The following is an 18,285-nucleotide window of genomic DNA, read 5'->3' as shown; positions in this document are numbered from 1 at the left end:
CGGCATCTTATTCATTTATTAAACTACCCAGTTCATTGTTATATAAATTTGTGATTGAGGATAATGTCACATTTGTATGTAGCTGAAAAGTGGGGCCCTGGAGTTGGTTACTGGTGGGCACATGGCAGCCCAGTCCGACACTGTATATAAGCAACAGAAAATATGTTTAGATACCCATCACAGCCTAAATTCCATTCACTAAGGGCAATGTCCTAGCAAGTCAGTTTATCAGCAGTAGTTCTCGTTGTATTTGTTTATATATAGCGCAAGTTTGAGATGGCTCCCTGAGCTGAATGATGGATGTCTGGCTATTTGAGACTGCCTCTGTCATCTTTGTGCTCCGAAACCCTGGACCTAATGAGCTATGTGCATGAGACAAAGACTGCTCAGCTGCCGCTACTGGTCCCACGAACCATGTGATCGCTGTTATACTAGTAGAAGAAGGCTGCTGCTGGGTCATAACAATTCTAATAGATTTCTTACACATTCGATTACAGTTTAACCCTAGAACGCATGACCATAAAAATCTACTTTTTCACATACTTGAGGCCTTTTAGGCCCGTGTGCAAATAACATGGAATAACTCAAACAAAAATGACAAACAACTATATACCTGAGGAATACCTAGAGTTTCAAAATTCTAACTAAAGTAATCTTGCAGAAAATAGAAAACAATTAACAGGGCAGGCCTGCGAGGCCCCAGGTATGCGTTCTAGGGTTACGGAAATGGCCCATTTTGACCTTAATGAACAATTGTCAGTAGGGTTTGGTGAACCAAACTATTGTTCATCTTCACCAGTGATTCCCAAACTCCAGTCCTCACGGTCCCCAACAGATCATAGTTTCCCTAGTAATTGCACAGGTGATTGAATTATTATCAAGGCAGCAGAAATTGCCACAGCTTCTGTGCAGTACGAAGGAATCCCGGAAACATGATCCATTGAGGGCCGTGAGGACTAGTTTTTTTTAGAAAAACTGATTTTCGACCAAGAAAAACTTTCCTAATTGTAAAAAACACTGGGCATATTGGATTTTTCCAGCTGATGATCTGCACTTGCTGCATTCTCTGCCCCCGAAAAAAAATCGAACATTTTCTGATTTAGGCTATGTTCACACATTGCTTTTTTTCAGCGTTTTTTTTTTTTCTGCAGCAAAACCTGATCTCTTGGCAGGAAAGAAGCTGCGTCAGAAACGCAGGTTTTGGTGCATTTTTCAGGATCACAAAGTTCAACTTTGCTTCCACCACAGGAGCATGAACACAGGTCACCAAAGCAAGACATATATGAAACCTTATTAACCAGAATTTCAAATGTAACAGTGGGAGGAAGGGAATTGTTCAGGAATAGTTTTTCTAAGACACTGGCAGTACATTGATTTTGTAGCACACTATTTATTTTCACACTATGGTCTGACATTCAGTTGCTCAGGGTATTGTTCAAGTTCACACCTCCCTGGGCCACAGGTATTGTTCCATCTCACACCTAGGTGAGCTGATGTTTACATCGTACACATCATTAATTTAATTAAACTGTTCTAATCCAAACTACTATCTCATGTGACCAAGACAAGATTGGTCTTTATTTAGATTTCTCTGTTGTTCAATCCCTCTACATTTTGTTCTTTGATAATAAACTATTAACATTTCTAATTTTAAAAACTTTAACTTTGCAGCATTTTTTCCATACCTGCCTAAGACTTTTGCACAGTATATCTCTCTATACATAGCACACAATAACCATATTCAGTATTAGTAATTCATAGGTCTATTGCGCTTACTCCTTTCACCAGCTTTTATAAGATGCAAATGGAAATTATTTTGGATTTTGTACACAATGGCCCTTTAGCAACAGTAACACGGAAAATAAGAAAATCTGCCTCTCCCACTTCTGGACATGGAGATCTTTTACTGTAAAATGCGATCAGGCTCTTTAAACTCAGATTTGCTCTCAGTGCTCGGCTGGTGATTTATGTAGTATTGAATAGCTTTTTATGACAGTCTAGATTTAATGTTTATAGCCTATAAAATGAAAATTCTTCTGGATATCAAACATTTTGACAGAATATGAAACATGTCCTCCTGTATATGAAACGCTACACTTACATTTAATGAGTTACACTGCTATTAATTTGTAACAAACCATTTTGCAGTATTTAAAGGGACTCGGTACTCCTAGGGTGAGAATACTTTGATTTACTACGTTCATGTTGTACATGATATAGGTGAAATATAAACTGAATTCAGGAAAAATATCAGCATTTTTTTCTTCTTTTTTTTTTTTTTGTGCAGTGAATTATAATAAAAGTGCTGACTTGGCCAGAATTGTGAGGTGCTGGCAGGATATCATTAGAAGTAATTCACAAATTTGTAGAAGATAATATTATAACTAAACCCAAGTTAATAAAAAAAACATAATGTAATTTTTATTAAATAGAGGAGGTTTTGCAGCAATGCTGTTTATATAAAGGCATCTGCTGCAGCACTTGAGCGCCACTTTTGAGGAATTGTCAGCAAAGGCTGAAGTTGGTTCCTGTAGATACGAGCAGCAGGGATAGGTTCGCCAAGAAAGGTTTGATGCAGGAATTTCTATAGCTGGTAAATTTGTTTTACTTATCAGAATACAAGACAATATGTGAGCATTTTTTTTTGTTTTTTAATTTTTTTTTTTTTCTCTTGTCATGCAAGTCTTAGCCGTTCCTCCAAGGATGCATGTTTTACCGGTGTAGGTGCAGGGCTACCTGCTAACTTCATACATCTCCCAGTTTATCAAGTGATCTGCAGTGTGGAGTAGGAATCCTGGGGAGCTCTGCCGAGTTGGCAGTAATTGGAGCTTAACAGGATGTCCGTTTAGACAGGAAGCAAATAGTCAACTGTTGTCAATAGTCTGCCTTCAGGTCTGTGTCTTCTGATCCTCCCACAACACAGGAGATGAAGGAACCGAGAAGTGTAATGAAAGAAAACATATCACAGTTCTAAGAGAAAAATCATTGCCTGGAACACAATAACCATGACACGGCGGAGAGCTCCTTCTTATTGCCTTAAGTCAACTATTGTCTACTTCCATACCGGGTGGTGCCGTTCTCAACGATTATTTATTTTCCTGTCCCATCCATTATTTGATTAAACAGATGTTTTATTGTGATCCATTGTATTAAAGCGCCAGTCCTCCGCTTTGTTTTCTCTGAAGGTTTCTAGCATACTTACTGATCATTGCTGATTTTGACTTGTGCACGCAATTTATTTCAAGTGCAGGAACTACCATGTATGTTACAGTCCAAGCAAAAATGACCAAACGTAGTAATCATTATTAAAATTGGTAAAATGATGAGATCTGTAGTATGTTAAAATGGGCAAAACTCTCGGTACTGATTTTCTTGATGGAAAATCTGCGTGTTGTAGTACTAACGCTGTGAATGAAATTTTATTAAATCTTATCCATAAGTTGCGGAGAAAATCCACAGCCTAAATTGGGCAGTGCTGCTGAATTAGACTGCAGTTGGTATCAACTTATGCTGTAGATCAGGGGTGGGGAACTTCAGGCCCACGGCCTCAATGATCTTTTATCCAGCCCCCGGACCGCAGTGACTTGCTCTGTGACCATGCTCACACCATGTTCACTACTGAGCGCTGAGGCACGTGTAATGAAAGATTATGTCCTGACACCAGTGCCAGCGTCAGGACGTACTTTGTAGGCGGAGTTAGTGCGCGATTTCTACAGCCCCCGAAGGATGGTCTAAATATCCAAATGGCCCTTGGCAGAAAAAAGATTTCACACCCCTGCTGTAGATATTCAAAGCAAATTTCTTTGCCATGACTTTTCTGACAAATTTTCACAATTTAGTGCATTCGAAAAGGTAACGTTTCTCATTAGCTAGAGTGGCAAGCCCAGCCTTGCATGTCAGAGTGAGGAGACTTATAGGCCGTGTAATGCTCCTCTGGGAAATTAAATATGCAAATTGCCTCTTCAGAGAGAAAGAGGGCAAGAACTCTAGCGCCACCTATTGGAAGCAGCGATCCTAACAGTCAATATCGATATTGACTTTTAGGATCCCTGTTACCAATAGGTCGTGCTAGAATTTTAGTCCTCTTCCTGTGTGAAGAGACCATTTGCATACACAAATTAATGCGGAATTTACCTCTGCAAATTTCCTTCAGATACGTTTTGTAACACAGATTTGTTGCAACTGAAATTCAATTCTGTACATCTTAATGATGTTGGCTTTCCAGTATCTGTATGAATTTCTGCACGGCACAAAAAGATGAATGTAACAGTTACCAAAATGTCTTTAACAAATCAAATCCATGTGAACATAATGTGATAGTTCACATTGGTGCAACTTAAGGCCCCCATACACATTAGATGAAAGTTGGCCAAACACCACAATTTCAGCAAGACCTGTTGATAATCCGAGGTGTATGGGAGCTTCTAATCTCTCCCCCGACAGATGTCTGGGACGAGAAGTTAGAATATCGAGACCCAGTTCTTTTGTTTTTCAAGAGCCTGGCACTGGCTTTCTCGTTTCTACCAGTTCACAGCACATGAGCGGTCGGCTGGGGGCTCACGTATATGGAGAAGTGGGAGAAAGACTTGTCTTCCGAACCCATGTTGATCCCACAGCTATCTGGTGTGTGGCCAGCTTTAGACTTTCTGCATATAATGCGCATGCACTGGAATTTGTAACTTGATATTATTTTCTAAAATGTTAAGATGACTGAAGGTAGTAATTTCAATAATTATAATACAAAAGGGTGCAGTCACGATTAGATCTGTGGATTGGTTAGTGCAACCCCACTTCATGTTCTAGTTTCTGGCCGAGAGCAAAACCTACACGAATTCCCTTGCCCACTGGGATGCCATGCTTGGCTTATGATTTGCCGGACTGGCGAGATGTCATCTGTGCGCTACATTCCGTAGAGATTGTCTGCCAACCAGGGTAATCGTAAGCCGAGCCTGGCATTCCGGAGGGTAAAGAAATTCTTGTAGATCCTGTCCACGGCCACAGGGCTGTGGAGTCGGTAAGCCAAACCTTCGACTTCGACTCCGACTCCCTCATACATGGGTCATGTTTAAGTGATAAATTTACTGTAGCACAGATTCATCTCAGCTGAAAGTCTAGTCTTAGATCAGGAATAGGACAGACATTTATAGGACATTTCAGAACTTTCCCAAATTCTTATGAAAAAATATTCCCCACAAACTGCATTGAACTACTGTACCCAATTTATTATATATTTTAGGAGTCTGTCCGTTTTATAACGACTCGGACTGCACAGCCCTGCACGGCCAGAGGTGTCTGATCTGGTTTGGGTTAATGCAAAGCAATCCCCTCATCTCTAGTCATGACTCCATAACCATAATGTGAGAAATAAAATTATACAAATACAAGATACAAATTCATAATTTCTTATATACTACATATTATTTAATTCAGGAAAAAAATGTTAATTGGTGGGATTTTGGTTTTATTACCCCTATCCTTTTGATTGTTCGGATTGTAAAATATCCCGAACACTTTCCAGATCCAGTAAGTCTTTACACATACGGTCCACTTTAGTAACTATTGGTAGTAATTCTGAGTTCTTCTAAACTTAATTCTGAAGACCACTTCAATTTTCTGGTCTTTTATTTGCTTATTTTTAATCTTTTACAGAAAACCTGACCTGTTAGTGGTCACTGAAGTGAGTTAAAAATCTAGAGCCATCATTTATCACTGTAGCGCTGTAGACACTTTGTCCTGTCTGGCTAGTGTAAATTATTTCCCTAATCATTATGATTTCTTTTATACAGTAACCTTGATTGATCTGGGCCGAGGAGTGACACACTGGGGAACTCCTCTTCTATAAATCACACCTTCTGTTTTCAAGGATGAGCTTAGTCATTGACCTTGTAATATTCCTGCTTGTATGCTATAAACTGTAATTGTACAGATATTATGTTGAGGTTTCAGACTTGTACAATTGCCCAATTTATTATACTGTGACTATGACTATGTGCAAAAAAATAAAAACACCTAAAAAATACATAACTAGTCAGATGGTGGAGAAATGAATACCACCAATTCATCTTTCACTGGTGACCTCATTATTAAAGATTTTTTTCTCTTCCAAATATGACTTTTCTATTTGTCAGTCATATCCATCCCCTCAGTTTTGGCAATTTCCGGGTCCTGATCACTGTTGCACGGCCTTTTTGAATACCTATTACAATAATAGGAGATATAGTAGCATCCAAATGCCACAAGTCATAAATGACAAATTACTAGCGGTCTCCAGCTGAGACCCGTACTGGTCTCACATTTAGGACATTATTGATTGATCTGTGGAATCCGTTTTCATGCTTGAGTTTTCTTTTTGGTCTTGTATTTTTTTTTCTGCTCCCAGCAATAACCAGGATTGCATCCAAAATAGAAGGCTATAATACCTATTTCCAAAAATGGAGCTTATATTACTAGAAGAATTGGTGCAGTAAATGACTCTCATGCTTCTCCTAGTGTTGTTCTGAAATTCCTGTCTCTTTTGTACTATATTTTATTTCTCGTATTTGGGTTAAAGGTGAAGCCCCTCTACTTTACAAGTTAAATTGCCCAAGGTGGTGGTGTAAGAAAAAAAAAATCTTACAATCACCTCCTGAATCAGCTCCACACCTCTGCCTGTTAGATGAACTGTAAAAAGGCTGCAGCTGATCAGCTGTCGCTGATTGGCTGCAGGGTTTACATGAGGCCCCACCTTCCCCGCCAAATATTAAAGGGAACCTGTCATGTGACAAAACTCGATCAGCCTGCAGATAAGGGGTTAATCTGCAGGCTAATAATGTCATGAACCTGCCCAGCATCGGCACTTGCACCCCTGCTGGTGGGAGGAAACAAACTTTATTCCTCTTGGCAGTGTTCAGTGCTAAGTCACGGGACTGATGGCACTGACTGCCAGCTCGCTCAGCATTGGGGCCGGCTGTCAATCAGTGCTGGGGGCGCAGTCACAACTGCCGCTCTCTATACACAGAGGGGTGACTGAACTCTTGCCAGTGACTGAAAGCTGCTGGAGGGAATAAAGATCATTTCCTCCTGGCAGTGGGGCTCTCAGTGCACGCGTTGGGCAGGTTCAGAATTCTATTAACCCCATATCTGCAGGTTAATAGTTTTTTTCACATGACAGGTTCCCATTCTGGTTTTTATGGGCTAAGCCTATGTGAATATATGTGTAGTGCAGGTGTATTAATATACTCACTGATCACCATCTTCTCTGGTGTCCAGCACCGCTCCAGTCCTCTTAGTCATGACTTTTCCGACTTGCCGGATCACACTGGGGTTTTCAGTGTAAGACTATAGAGCCTTGTTCTGACAAGGCTTACATTGTAAAAGCAACTTCTGGGTCTCACAGAGCCAAGCGGGATCCGTAACTGCAGTCACCTGACTCAGAAGAAGATGGCGATCAATGAGTATATTAATACACCTACACCACACTACATGTATATTCACACAGGTTTTGCCCATAAAAACCTTTAATGGGACTGCTTCTATAATGCCAGGAGACAGTACTGAGTGCAGAGGAGCAGTGCTGCTCTGAAAGGGGAGGATAGTGATTTTTTTTTTATTATTATTATATCTTATAACACACTGGACACTTTAAGTTTTGGAGACTTTTTTTTTACTTAAATGCATGTATTTTGGGCTAAAAAAAACATTTTTGTGATTGGGTTTTATTATAAATTTTGCACCGTTTTGCTTTTACAGGCTCTGTTTCCCATCTTATTTAACTTGAATGTAGTCTGTGGTCATAAATCACCTGAGAGGAGCTCTGAAAAAAACAGATTTACAAAAATTCCTGTTAACAGTGTCAGAAGGAACTCACTGACGGATTCTCAGTTAGAGCTCGGCCATTTTCTCCTGTTGCTTGGCAGGAAAACAAAAAAACCTATAAAAACCAAACCGTGCAAAATTTGTAATAAAACCCAATTGCAAAAAAAAAAATGTTTTTGACCCAAAATACATTTGTTAGTTAACAAACAATTTTTGCTCAAAGTGGCCGGCCCCTTTAACTGTCATGTTGGGGGATAACCCTGTTTAATATAATCTATCCTTTTTTATGGCTTCCCATATATTCTGTTGTACATTTTGGCCATTTTTTGTTTGTGTTTTACCTTCTCGCTGATCCTAATGTCTTAATTCTCTAACAGAGAGAACTCGATACAACAGCAACAGTATTGGCAAACAGACAAGATGAAAGTGAACAGTCTAGAAAGAAACTTATTGATCAAAGTCGAGAATTCAAGAAGAACACTCCCGAGGTGAGTCAGTGGCTTTCATATTTCTTCTCTACGCAGCTAAATGTTGTGGTTAAGGAGAAAATGTGTGTAATGGGGTTGTTTGAAACAGGATAGGGGATATAGGTTGCTGATCGTTGGAGGTCTCCTTATTTACAAAAGTGGGGGTCTTACGTTCCCCGTTTGACTACAGTGGCACTTGGGTGCGCACTGACTGCCCACTCCATTTAAGGTCTGTAGCATTGACAGACATAGTCAATTTCAATTGCTAACTCTTAGAATAATCGGACAATGTCCAGAAGTGAGAAAGGCCAGACAATACATGGATATACCGCAAGAAAATCTTCTGTAGATGACGGCAACATTCAAAATAATTGCTTTCTGTAAGTGGAAATAGGAGCATCAAATCAGATAACTTCCCATCTGCATTGATGTTTTCAGTGAGACTTGTGTCATAAATGTGTTCATGTGAGAAGGCAGAAAAGACAAATTGTACTGGCAGGGAATAGGTTAATATAATTAGCACCCTGGAGACACATATGCATTTTGCCCTTGGATGCACAAACTGTTTTTAGCATCAACAGCTGGTTTCATGTTTGCACTGTTAAACTGAATATTTTCTTGGTGGATTGCCTCTGAGCAATTTCTTAGTAATCGCTTCTCATGCATGTGAGAAGTACCATCCTTTAAGGAAGGAATCTAGGAAATGGAGCAAATACAAGGATCACTATTCCTACCTCACTCCCTATCTGCAAGTGTGTGCGGGGGAACAGATCAAACCTTGTAAACTGTCATCTGAAAATTACTTATTGATTAAATCAGGATTTTTTGTTAAATGTATTTTTTAAAAAGTTTTTTAATTTACATAGCACAGTGTGTATTAAAAATAAAAAGTAGAAATCTTGCAATTTTCACACTGACCATCGGGGTATTTTTGACTCTTAACTTTTGTTTCAAGAAATAACATGTATATTAGCCACAATGGTCAGACTCCAATCCTATCTTTTGTATTGAAGTGTCTAATGAGCGTGTGCAAAGGTCATTGTGAAGGAAGGAGAGCAGGGTCAGCTGGGACATCATTTATTGCGACTGGTGGATCCTGTGTTATCTGCTGTATTTAGAGGTGTTAGGCTACATTCACATGTCCAGTAATCATCCAGCTAGATGGGAAACAGCAGCAATCTGTTGGCAAAAAAGTTGTGCAGACTCAACTTTTTAGTTTATTTTTAAAAAGCTGAACTCTGCCGGATCCATTGTTTAATAGTAAGGTCTATGGAAAACGGATCCATTAATTAGCCATCCGTTTCTTCCATTTGTAACAGATCCAGTAGGCAAAAAACGGATCCTTTACAAACGAAAGAGAAATAGATGGCTGATTAATGGATCCATTTCTATAGATAGTAGCAACTTTTCAAAGTGTTTCACTCCAGTTTTTTAGCATAAAGACTTTGATTAACCCTGGACCTTAGGCCACGGCCCCACTATCAGTATTTGATCAGTATTCGATCAGTATCTTTTCTCAGGAGTGGGAGCCAAAACCAGGTGAGGAACAGAGAAAAGGTATAATAGAAACCAGTCACCAATTCTGCATTTATCACCCATTACTGGTTTTGGCTCCCACTCCTGAGAAAAAATACTGACCAAATACTGATAGTAGGGCCGTGACCTTAGAGTCTAAGAAAGGCAAAAAAAAAACAGTTGCCAGTGTGAAAATTGCAAGATTACCAATTTTCATTTTTTAATGAGGATTGTGATATAAAAAAAAATTGAATAAAATATGCCAAATTTTAAAAAAAAAAAAATGCATGTGACACAAAAATTAGATTTCAACAATGTCATTTTTTGATTGCTTCCCTTTAATCTACCCCAAGCCCCCCAAAAAGATAAAATAAAAAAAATATATATATTTTTTTGTAAAACACACACAGGATTTACACTCAATTCTTTCCCCACATATGAACCGGAACCACATGTACGTCACATGTCCGGTGCGGGTGTATGGAGGGCTCAGGATCAAAGCCCATAGCCAATGGGTGCCAGCCAGCACCTGCCTCTACCAGCAGCGCCCGCGGCCATTTGATTGAAGACACCCGGGTGCCCTAATAACACTATAAAATGCTAAAGGCAGATTAGGGACAAAGTTGTTGTTTTTTATATACCCCTAGCTTTTATTTCATATTTGATTAAAAACGCCTAAGTTTTATGGCTTGCTAGAGAGGGGTCTCTTTTGGGGTTCTCCCCATTTTGTAAATACATTATCAATATACCCCTCCCAGGCCATTGTTTTTCTCACAGTTTGTTATATATTCCCTTAAAGCGAACCTGTCAGCAGGATTTTGCTAAGTAAACTACAGGTGGTGTCATGTTGGGGTTAATGCACTGATTAATATGATACCTGAGGTGATGAAATCCGTCCTGTGGTTCTTGTGTAATCTTGCAGTTTTGAGTTAATGATATGCCCGTGCTCCGGGGCGGGACTGTAGGCCATGGCTCATCCTGGTGCTCTAGGCCAGATCAGCAAGATAAGACCTGTCCACAGGCCGCCCCTATCTGTCTCTCTCTAGCTGTCTCTATGATGAGGATCATACTTGTTCTTTGGGGCGGCCTGTGGGCAGGTCTTATCTTGCTGATCTGGCCTAGAGCACCAGGATGAGCCATGGCCTACAGTCTCACCCCGGAGCACGGGCATATCATTACCACAAAACTGCAAACACTGATTACACAAGAACCACAAGACGCATTTCTTCACCTCAGGTATCATATTAATCAGTGCAGCAGCAGCTTCAACGTGACACTGCCCGTAGTTTACTTAGCAAAATCCTGATGACAGGTTCGCTTTAAGGCTGCATTCACACTGTACGTTTTTTTTTCTCGTATGGCACACTGACTTTCATTGATCCAAATCTGTATTAAAAATGGATCCGTGTCTCCGGTGCGTGAGGCTCGGAGCACGTCCTCTTCTCATCAGTTTTGCGGATCAGACCCAGACATTAAGTCTATGAGGATCCGTATAAAAGAGATGACACAGAAGACAGACTTTGCTGCAGAGTTGCATCTAAATTTCATTTCTTTTTTTTCACTAATCCATTGCTAAGAGTCAATAGATAAAAAAGGGAAGAGAAAAAACACCGGAGAGAAAAATTGTTCCTTTTCTGACACTCACAAGGATGTGTGAATGCCGTCTAATACATAACCGGCAGTGTATGGTGCATTGGAAATGATGGGAACTTGGGCAGTGTTCACACCTTGCAAACTTATTGTGATACAGTTTTGCACAATTAATGGCCAAAAAGATCATAGTTATAAGATTGCACAGATATGGTTAGTTCAGGTTTTGGCCAATTGTTATTGTTCTTAGTTATTCTGTTATTATGATCTGGTCAGAAAGGCATATTAAGGCTACAAGAGTGTTTGCCCTAGTGGCTGCTGCTACATTTCCCTGATGAGCCATATTATCATAAAGACAAAGTCAGAAAGGAACATTTTTTTTTATATTAAAAAAAATATATTTTTGTATTAACCCCTTAGTGACCACCAATACATCTTTTTTCTGACCTAAGATAACAGAATAGCATCCCCTAACGGGTTATAATACAGAGCCTGTACGCTATAGCTGACACCAGCCACGATCAGTGCTGGCACCGACCATGGCCATTTAACGCCTTAGATTCTGCTGTCAGTAGTGACAACAGCATCTAGATGGTTAACAGAGCGTGGGGGCTCCCTCTTTACCCTTGTGGTTCTCCTGAGGAAGAAGTTGATCCAACTTCGAAACGCGAAGAGAATTAGAGAATAAATCGCATGAACCAATATTGTCACTTCTTGGCATCGACAGCACAGACTACCACCCTCATTCTCCTTCCCCCCTAAAATTGTAAAGTGCTGCGGAATATGTTGGTGCTATAAAAATAAAAATTCTTATTATTATAAGCCCAAGTAATGGCCCTAGGGTCTACCGGCTATAGTGACCTCTTCAGAAGTTGGCAACATTTTAGTGGTAAAAATAAGATTTTTCATTAATGTCATTCCACTGTGCATTAATTCCGAAAAAGCACCGGATGGGTTAATAAACCACCTGACAGCAGTGTTGAATATGTTGAGGGGCTCTGTTTTTTAATATGATATCACTTGTGGGGGTTTTCCAATACGTAGGTCCCCCAAAGTTGCTTCAAAACTGAATAGGTCTCTAAAAAAAATAAGTTTTGTAAAGTTCCTTGAAAAAATGAAATATTGCTTGTACATTTTTAAACCTTCTAGCATCCTAAAAATATAAAAGAACATGTGCCAAATGGTGCTAATGTAAGACAGACATAGGGGGAATGATATTTATTAACTATTTTGTGTGGTATGACTATCTGGATTAAAGGGATAATCATTCAAAGTTTGAAAATTGCAAATTGTTTTCATTTTTTTTTTTTTTTTGTCAAATGTCTGATATTTTTTATAAATAAGCACAAAACATATTGACCTAACAAAGTATAATGTGTCCCGAGAAAACAGTCTCAGAATCACTGGGATACATTGAAACATTCTGGAGTTATTGCCGCATATGACAAGTCATATTTGAAAAAATTGGCTTGTTCACTAAGGGGTTAAAATCTAGTTTCTATAAAATGTACATACTGTACAGCTGAAATGATCAGCTAGAGTGTGCGCCTCTTTTCTTCTTCTCCTATTGATATCATACATATATATTCCTCCCTTCCATAATGACACATGATTGCTGTATTCCTCCTACAGAGGTTACATATAGAGCAGCCCCCTCGGTTTAATGCGCTTTGCATGGAAAATGCTGTTTTGATAAAGAATAAAGGCGATGTTGAGAACAGGGAAAATAGAGTGTTTTTTTTCTATACTCCAGGATTCTTTGTGCATTAACACATCCAGAGAGTTGATGAATATATGGAAAAATGGATTTGTGCTTTTACACTGCGTCTACAATGTGACAATAAATCCACTTTTTTCCTTTTAAAACGTCTAGCTGTATGATTTATGATTGCTAACGTATTACTGAATTCATAGTAGGTGTTTTAGTTGGCAACGACAGAATCGGGAGATTTTGTAAACCTTTTAGTACCCTGCTTTTTCTTGTGTCTGTAGTTCAGAGTGAAATGTATGAAAAGAAATGTTTTCCGTCAGATATATCCACCTTAACTCTTCACACGGCGGCTCCTCGACAGTAAAGCAAACTCTCTCCAAACTCTCTCCAAATTGTACTTAGCGTTAGGACATGGTTTTGGTATACAGACGCCTTCGCATTCCTCCCTTTCTAAATCACATTTAATGGGGCATTATAAAATGAACAAAAAGTGACCAAAAACTATAAATATGTATTGAACCGAAACTAAACAAAGTTTTAGTAGGTAGAGATGAATAGTATGACCTCACTAAACCCAGCACTATTATGGGAACATATTTGTTTCATACGATCAGCCGTGTCTCAAGCTGGCCATTCACATTAGACAGGTCCTTGCCAACACAATAGCTGCAGGATGGGACAACACTAGTGTGTATGGGGGTCTGTTGCTACTTCAATGTGGGAGAGGATCATTTAAAAAGCTGGGAGGAATTGTGATTCTTTTTTCTTTGCTTGTCCCACAGAATCAAATTATTCTCAAGTTTTGAAGTTATCCCCTATACGTCAGATAGAGGGGGATACATTCCTGATCTCGGGGGTCCTACCTCTGAGATCCCCACGATCATGAGAGCTGGGGCTCTGATCACTGCCCCATGTGAATCGGCAGTGATCAATAATGCACACTCCCTCCCGCTCCATCCATTCTTAATGGAACTGCCAAAGATGGCCGATCTCTGTTCTCGGCTGATGTTTGGCAACACATAAGAATGAATGGAGCGGCCGTTCACACAGGCCCAGTTCTCGGGATCGGTGGGATCCCAGTGATCAGAAAGTTATCCACAATCCCATTGAATGTCCAAACTTGAATAGCACTTTCATAGTTAATCACCAATATAAACATCCATCAAGGGTGCTAGAGCAGAAATGTACTCTTGTTCGCCTCATTTGGTCATGTTGCTGAAAACCTATAAAGTTTTACAATATGGAATGCCAATACTAAAAAACTAAAAATGTGTATAGTTCTTAAAAGGGTTTTTCAGTTTTCGGTTATTGATTCCTCATACGAAGGATAGATCATCAATATCCGATCAGTGGGAGTCTGACAACCCAATTGATCAGTTATAAGCTCCGGCAGCAGTCTGGTGTAAAGAGTGAGTAGAGTGGAAAAGCACAGCTATGGTCACTGTGTTGTGGCTGCTGACTGACATACAGACCTGATAGAGAGTTTTATGTATATAGTGGATTTGGGTGACAGCTGATGTCACTATTGTACATGTAGGACCAGTGTAGACTTGATTTATTTTAAAAAAACAAATAAATTCTTGTTTCCTCTCCTTGAAGTAGGGATACAAAATCCATTGAAATAATTGGGGGTCGTTAATTTTGATGCTTCCTATAGGTGGCACTAGAGTTCTCATCCTCTTCCTCTCTGAAGACACTATTTGCATATTTAATTTCCCAGAGGAGCATGTATGGCTGGCTTTTAAGTCTCATCCCTCTGACATACCAGGCTTGGCTTGTCACTCTCGACTAGGACAAACGTTACCCTTTAGACCTCAGTCCAGAGCCTCTCACCTATCCAAATCCGATCTCATACTTTGCACTGATGAGGGGCAGCACCCTCCCCCTCCTCCACTTTCCCCCGAAACACCGTGTCTGCAAATTGGGATTCTAGTTTGGCTTTTATCCTAAGTCATGTGACAAGGCTCGTTAAATGGTTGATAAGAATTGCTGCTTCCAATAGGTGGCGCTAGAGTTCTAGTCCTCTTCCTCTCAATTTGCATATTTCGATTCTATTATCTAATACACAATTAGCCAGTATTGTCATTATTCTATAGACACACGTCTGTGCCGAAGTCTGTGACTAACTGCCTCATTTATCAAAGCTGTCAAACAAAAAAACTTCTGTTCTTACCCCAGGCAACCAATCACAGCGCAGTTTTCATATTCCCAGACTAGTATAAGCCATAAAAGCTGAGCTCTGATTGGTTGCCATGGGCGACAAGACCCTTTTATTTCAGATAATTTTTATAATTGTCTGCTTTTCAAAGTTTTTTTTTTTTTTTTTTTAAAAATGGAATAACAAAATCTGGCTTCAGTTCTCCTTTAGACGAACATTAACCTTATTATACATTGCTTTCTCTAAATGGCACCATTTGTTCTCAGTAAATGACGTACCGCAGTCTCTTTGTTTTCTTATTAATGTGACCGCTGCAAGTAATTTATAAATGGTGAAATATATGAGATGAATCTAGATTTTGAGCTTTTCTTCATCAGTTGCTCTCTTGCTAAGTTCCTAATTGCTTATAATTACTGTATCGTACATGAGTAGGCGTAATTTTCTGGTAAACTAACCATTCTGTTCAGACTCATTATACACAGCTCCAGCCGCTTATAATCAGATTCTGACGTGGCTCATCAAAGTTCAACAGGGATAATTTTGCTTTAGTTAACAGTAAATGCACACGGGCTAATCCTTTCCATCAATTTTATGTGCGGCGCAGAGGATCCGGGAGAAACCGAAGTGTTTAAAATGTCGGCGCCGCTCCCTTTCTGTACCTATTCTATGGCAATAACGGAGAAAATGCGCGTGCATTACGTGACCGCGATTCTGCCGCTGTCCATAGCAATCTGATCGATTTCACTTTACAACTGCTCTATAAATCTGATTGGTGTCAGCTGCAGTAGTTATCCGATCTCTGATCTGTTGTTTTGCATTGTTTTAGAAATATTTTCGGTAATTGGTGCCAGGTACGCCCCGATCAGACCTTGAGAACTTGCATTCTGTTCCAAAGTTTAATAGTTTATTTTTATTAAAGAACACTCTGCTGCAGTCATATATTCATACTTTCCATGCAGCTCTTATTTATATTCAGGTCTCGCCGGGCCAGGCTTCTGTGACATATCTATGGTCGCCTGGTATTACACATATAAGCTATGTGCAGCTTCATCTCCTCTCTGTCTGCGTCACACAGCCTCTACCCAGGGAAGACTCCTCACAGAACACATTAAAGCTATGTTCACATTGCATTTTTGGCTTCTGTTTAGTTTACGCACCCGGAAGCGGATGCCTAACGGAGGTATTCATCGCCCAAAAACTAATAATACATCTGTTTAACTGATATACTGAGAGCTTTTGATGTCATTATAGACTGAGGGCGAGATATGGCAGTGGCGTTTTTTTTTTGTTTTTTTATACGTAACTGACACCCGCAGGTTATAATGACATTTGTTTAACAGGGATGTAATGAAAGTTCAAAGTTTAGAATTTCAGACCTGTCAAAAAGACATTTAATTTAGTAAATTGCTTGATCTTAAAGGGATTTTCCCACAAACAAAGTTAATTTTAAAGTTCATTTTACTCAATACTTTTTGGAATAACAACTTCAACAATTGGAGGTGTTTAAATAAAATGTCCCTGTGCTGAGATAATCTTATAAATGTGCCCCTGCTGTGTACTGTGTAATGGCTGTGTCTGACTGTACAGGAACATGGTCTGATCATACCACATCTCCTGGGCAGAGGAGGAAGCAAAAGAGTATACAGACATTACAGCAGGGGATCACAGCTGATTCTTTTTCAGAGAGAAAACATTTCACTGCCTGTTTTTTCAAAAAAAATGTTTTACCTCGAAGAATCAGCTGTAATCCCCTGCTGTAATGTCTGTATACTCTTTTGCTTCCTCCCCTGCCCAGGAGATGTGGTATGATCAGACCATGTTCCAGTACGGTCAGACACAGCCATTACACAGTACACAGCCGGGGCACATTTATAAGATTATCTCAGCACAGGAACATTTTATTTAACACATTCAATTGTGGAAGTTGTTGTTATTCCAAAATCTATTGGTTAAAATGAACTCTGTCATGGGACAACCCCTTTTAAAGAGGTTGGCCACTACTTTTTTTTTTTATTCGTGGCCTATCATTTGGATAGGCCGTCAGTATCTGATGGGTGGGGGCCAGTTCTGTGGAGTCAGTCGTTGTCCATTTTGGCGGAGTCGGTATAAAATAGACCGACTCCGACTGCTAAAATATATAGTAAATTGGGTTCAGTAGATCAATGCAGGATGTGCTGTAAATGTTTCCATAATAATTTGGGAACGTTATGAAATGTCCTATAAGTGTCTGCTCTGTTCCTGATCTAAGGATCTCGGCTTTTAGTGTAGATGAATCTGTGCTGCACTTTATGTACACGCTCGGTAGTGAGGCCGGGCTGTGGAGTCGGGAGTCAGGGAAATTGAGGAGTCGGAGGTTTGTCTTACCGACTCCACAGCCCTGGGCTCTCGACACCTCGTACCTCCACCGGCTAGCTGTTAACGGCGTCGGTGGTGGCCGGAAGTTCTTGGTTGCTGCTGGAAAACAGCAGCCTTGTCAAAATTGTAGTGACCGTGGCCGAGTAATGCAGATCCATCCCCTATTCAAATGAAACTAGGCAACTATAAAAAACTATGACAGAGCTGTTGTGTTCTGGAAGCATTTGACAACTTCCAGCCACCAACGGTGGTGATTGAAGGGGGTGCCAGGTTACGCAGCAGCCCCACTAATCATCAGTCAAAAAGTTTTTGCCAACCCCTTTAAAAATTGTCTGTCTTCTCAATAACAGAGTGATTTTTAATTGTATTTTTTACTGCTCATTGCCTAGTTTACCAGTCACCGCTGCAGCAGGAAAATTGTCTAAAATAAGTAAATACTAATGATCAGAGTGTGTATAGTTTGGACCAGCAACATAATTATGCCGCTGGTCCGAACTGTCAATCATGCAGGAGCTAGTCACCCCTTCCCCCAACAAGCAGGGGGCCTGTCAAGTGTTGCATTCTTGCAGTAGATGAGACAGCCCCTATTAGGCTGTATTCTCTAGACTTTGATATGTATTATGTATATTTTTATAACGCCATTCCGGCTAATGTTATGTAACGTCTAGGTGACGTAATGCAATATAAGTATAATT

The 18,285-nt window shown here is 39.8% G+C and overlaps 1 protein-coding gene across 4 annotated transcripts in view; it reads left to right on the top strand.

Annotated features, from left to right (window-relative positions):
- The window catches only part of CUX1 (cut like homeobox 1), a 491,160-nt gene that overhangs the window by 45,034 nt on the left and 427,841 nt on the right, over positions 1–18,285 (top strand). For all 4 annotated transcript variants that reach the window (XM_073667764.1, XM_073667762.1, XM_073667763.1 and 1 more), the window contains exon 2: positions 8,172–8,282. In XM_073667764.1, the coding sequence (XP_073523865.1) occupies positions 8,172–8,282 (111 nt within the window). The remainder of the gene's footprint in view (positions 1–8,171; positions 8,283–18,285) is intronic.

This window comes from Phyllobates terribilis, unplaced genomic scaffold (assembly GCF_046119375.1).
Source record: "Phyllobates terribilis strain yellow unplaced genomic scaffold, ASM4611937v1 Scaffold_2__4_contigs__length_985480577, whole genome shotgun sequence".
NCBI classification, from domain to species: Eukaryota; Metazoa; Chordata; class Amphibia; order Anura; family Dendrobatidae; genus Phyllobates; species Phyllobates terribilis.
The sequence above is the reverse complement of the archived record's forward strand: the minus strand, read 5'-3'. Positions and strand labels throughout refer to the sequence as shown.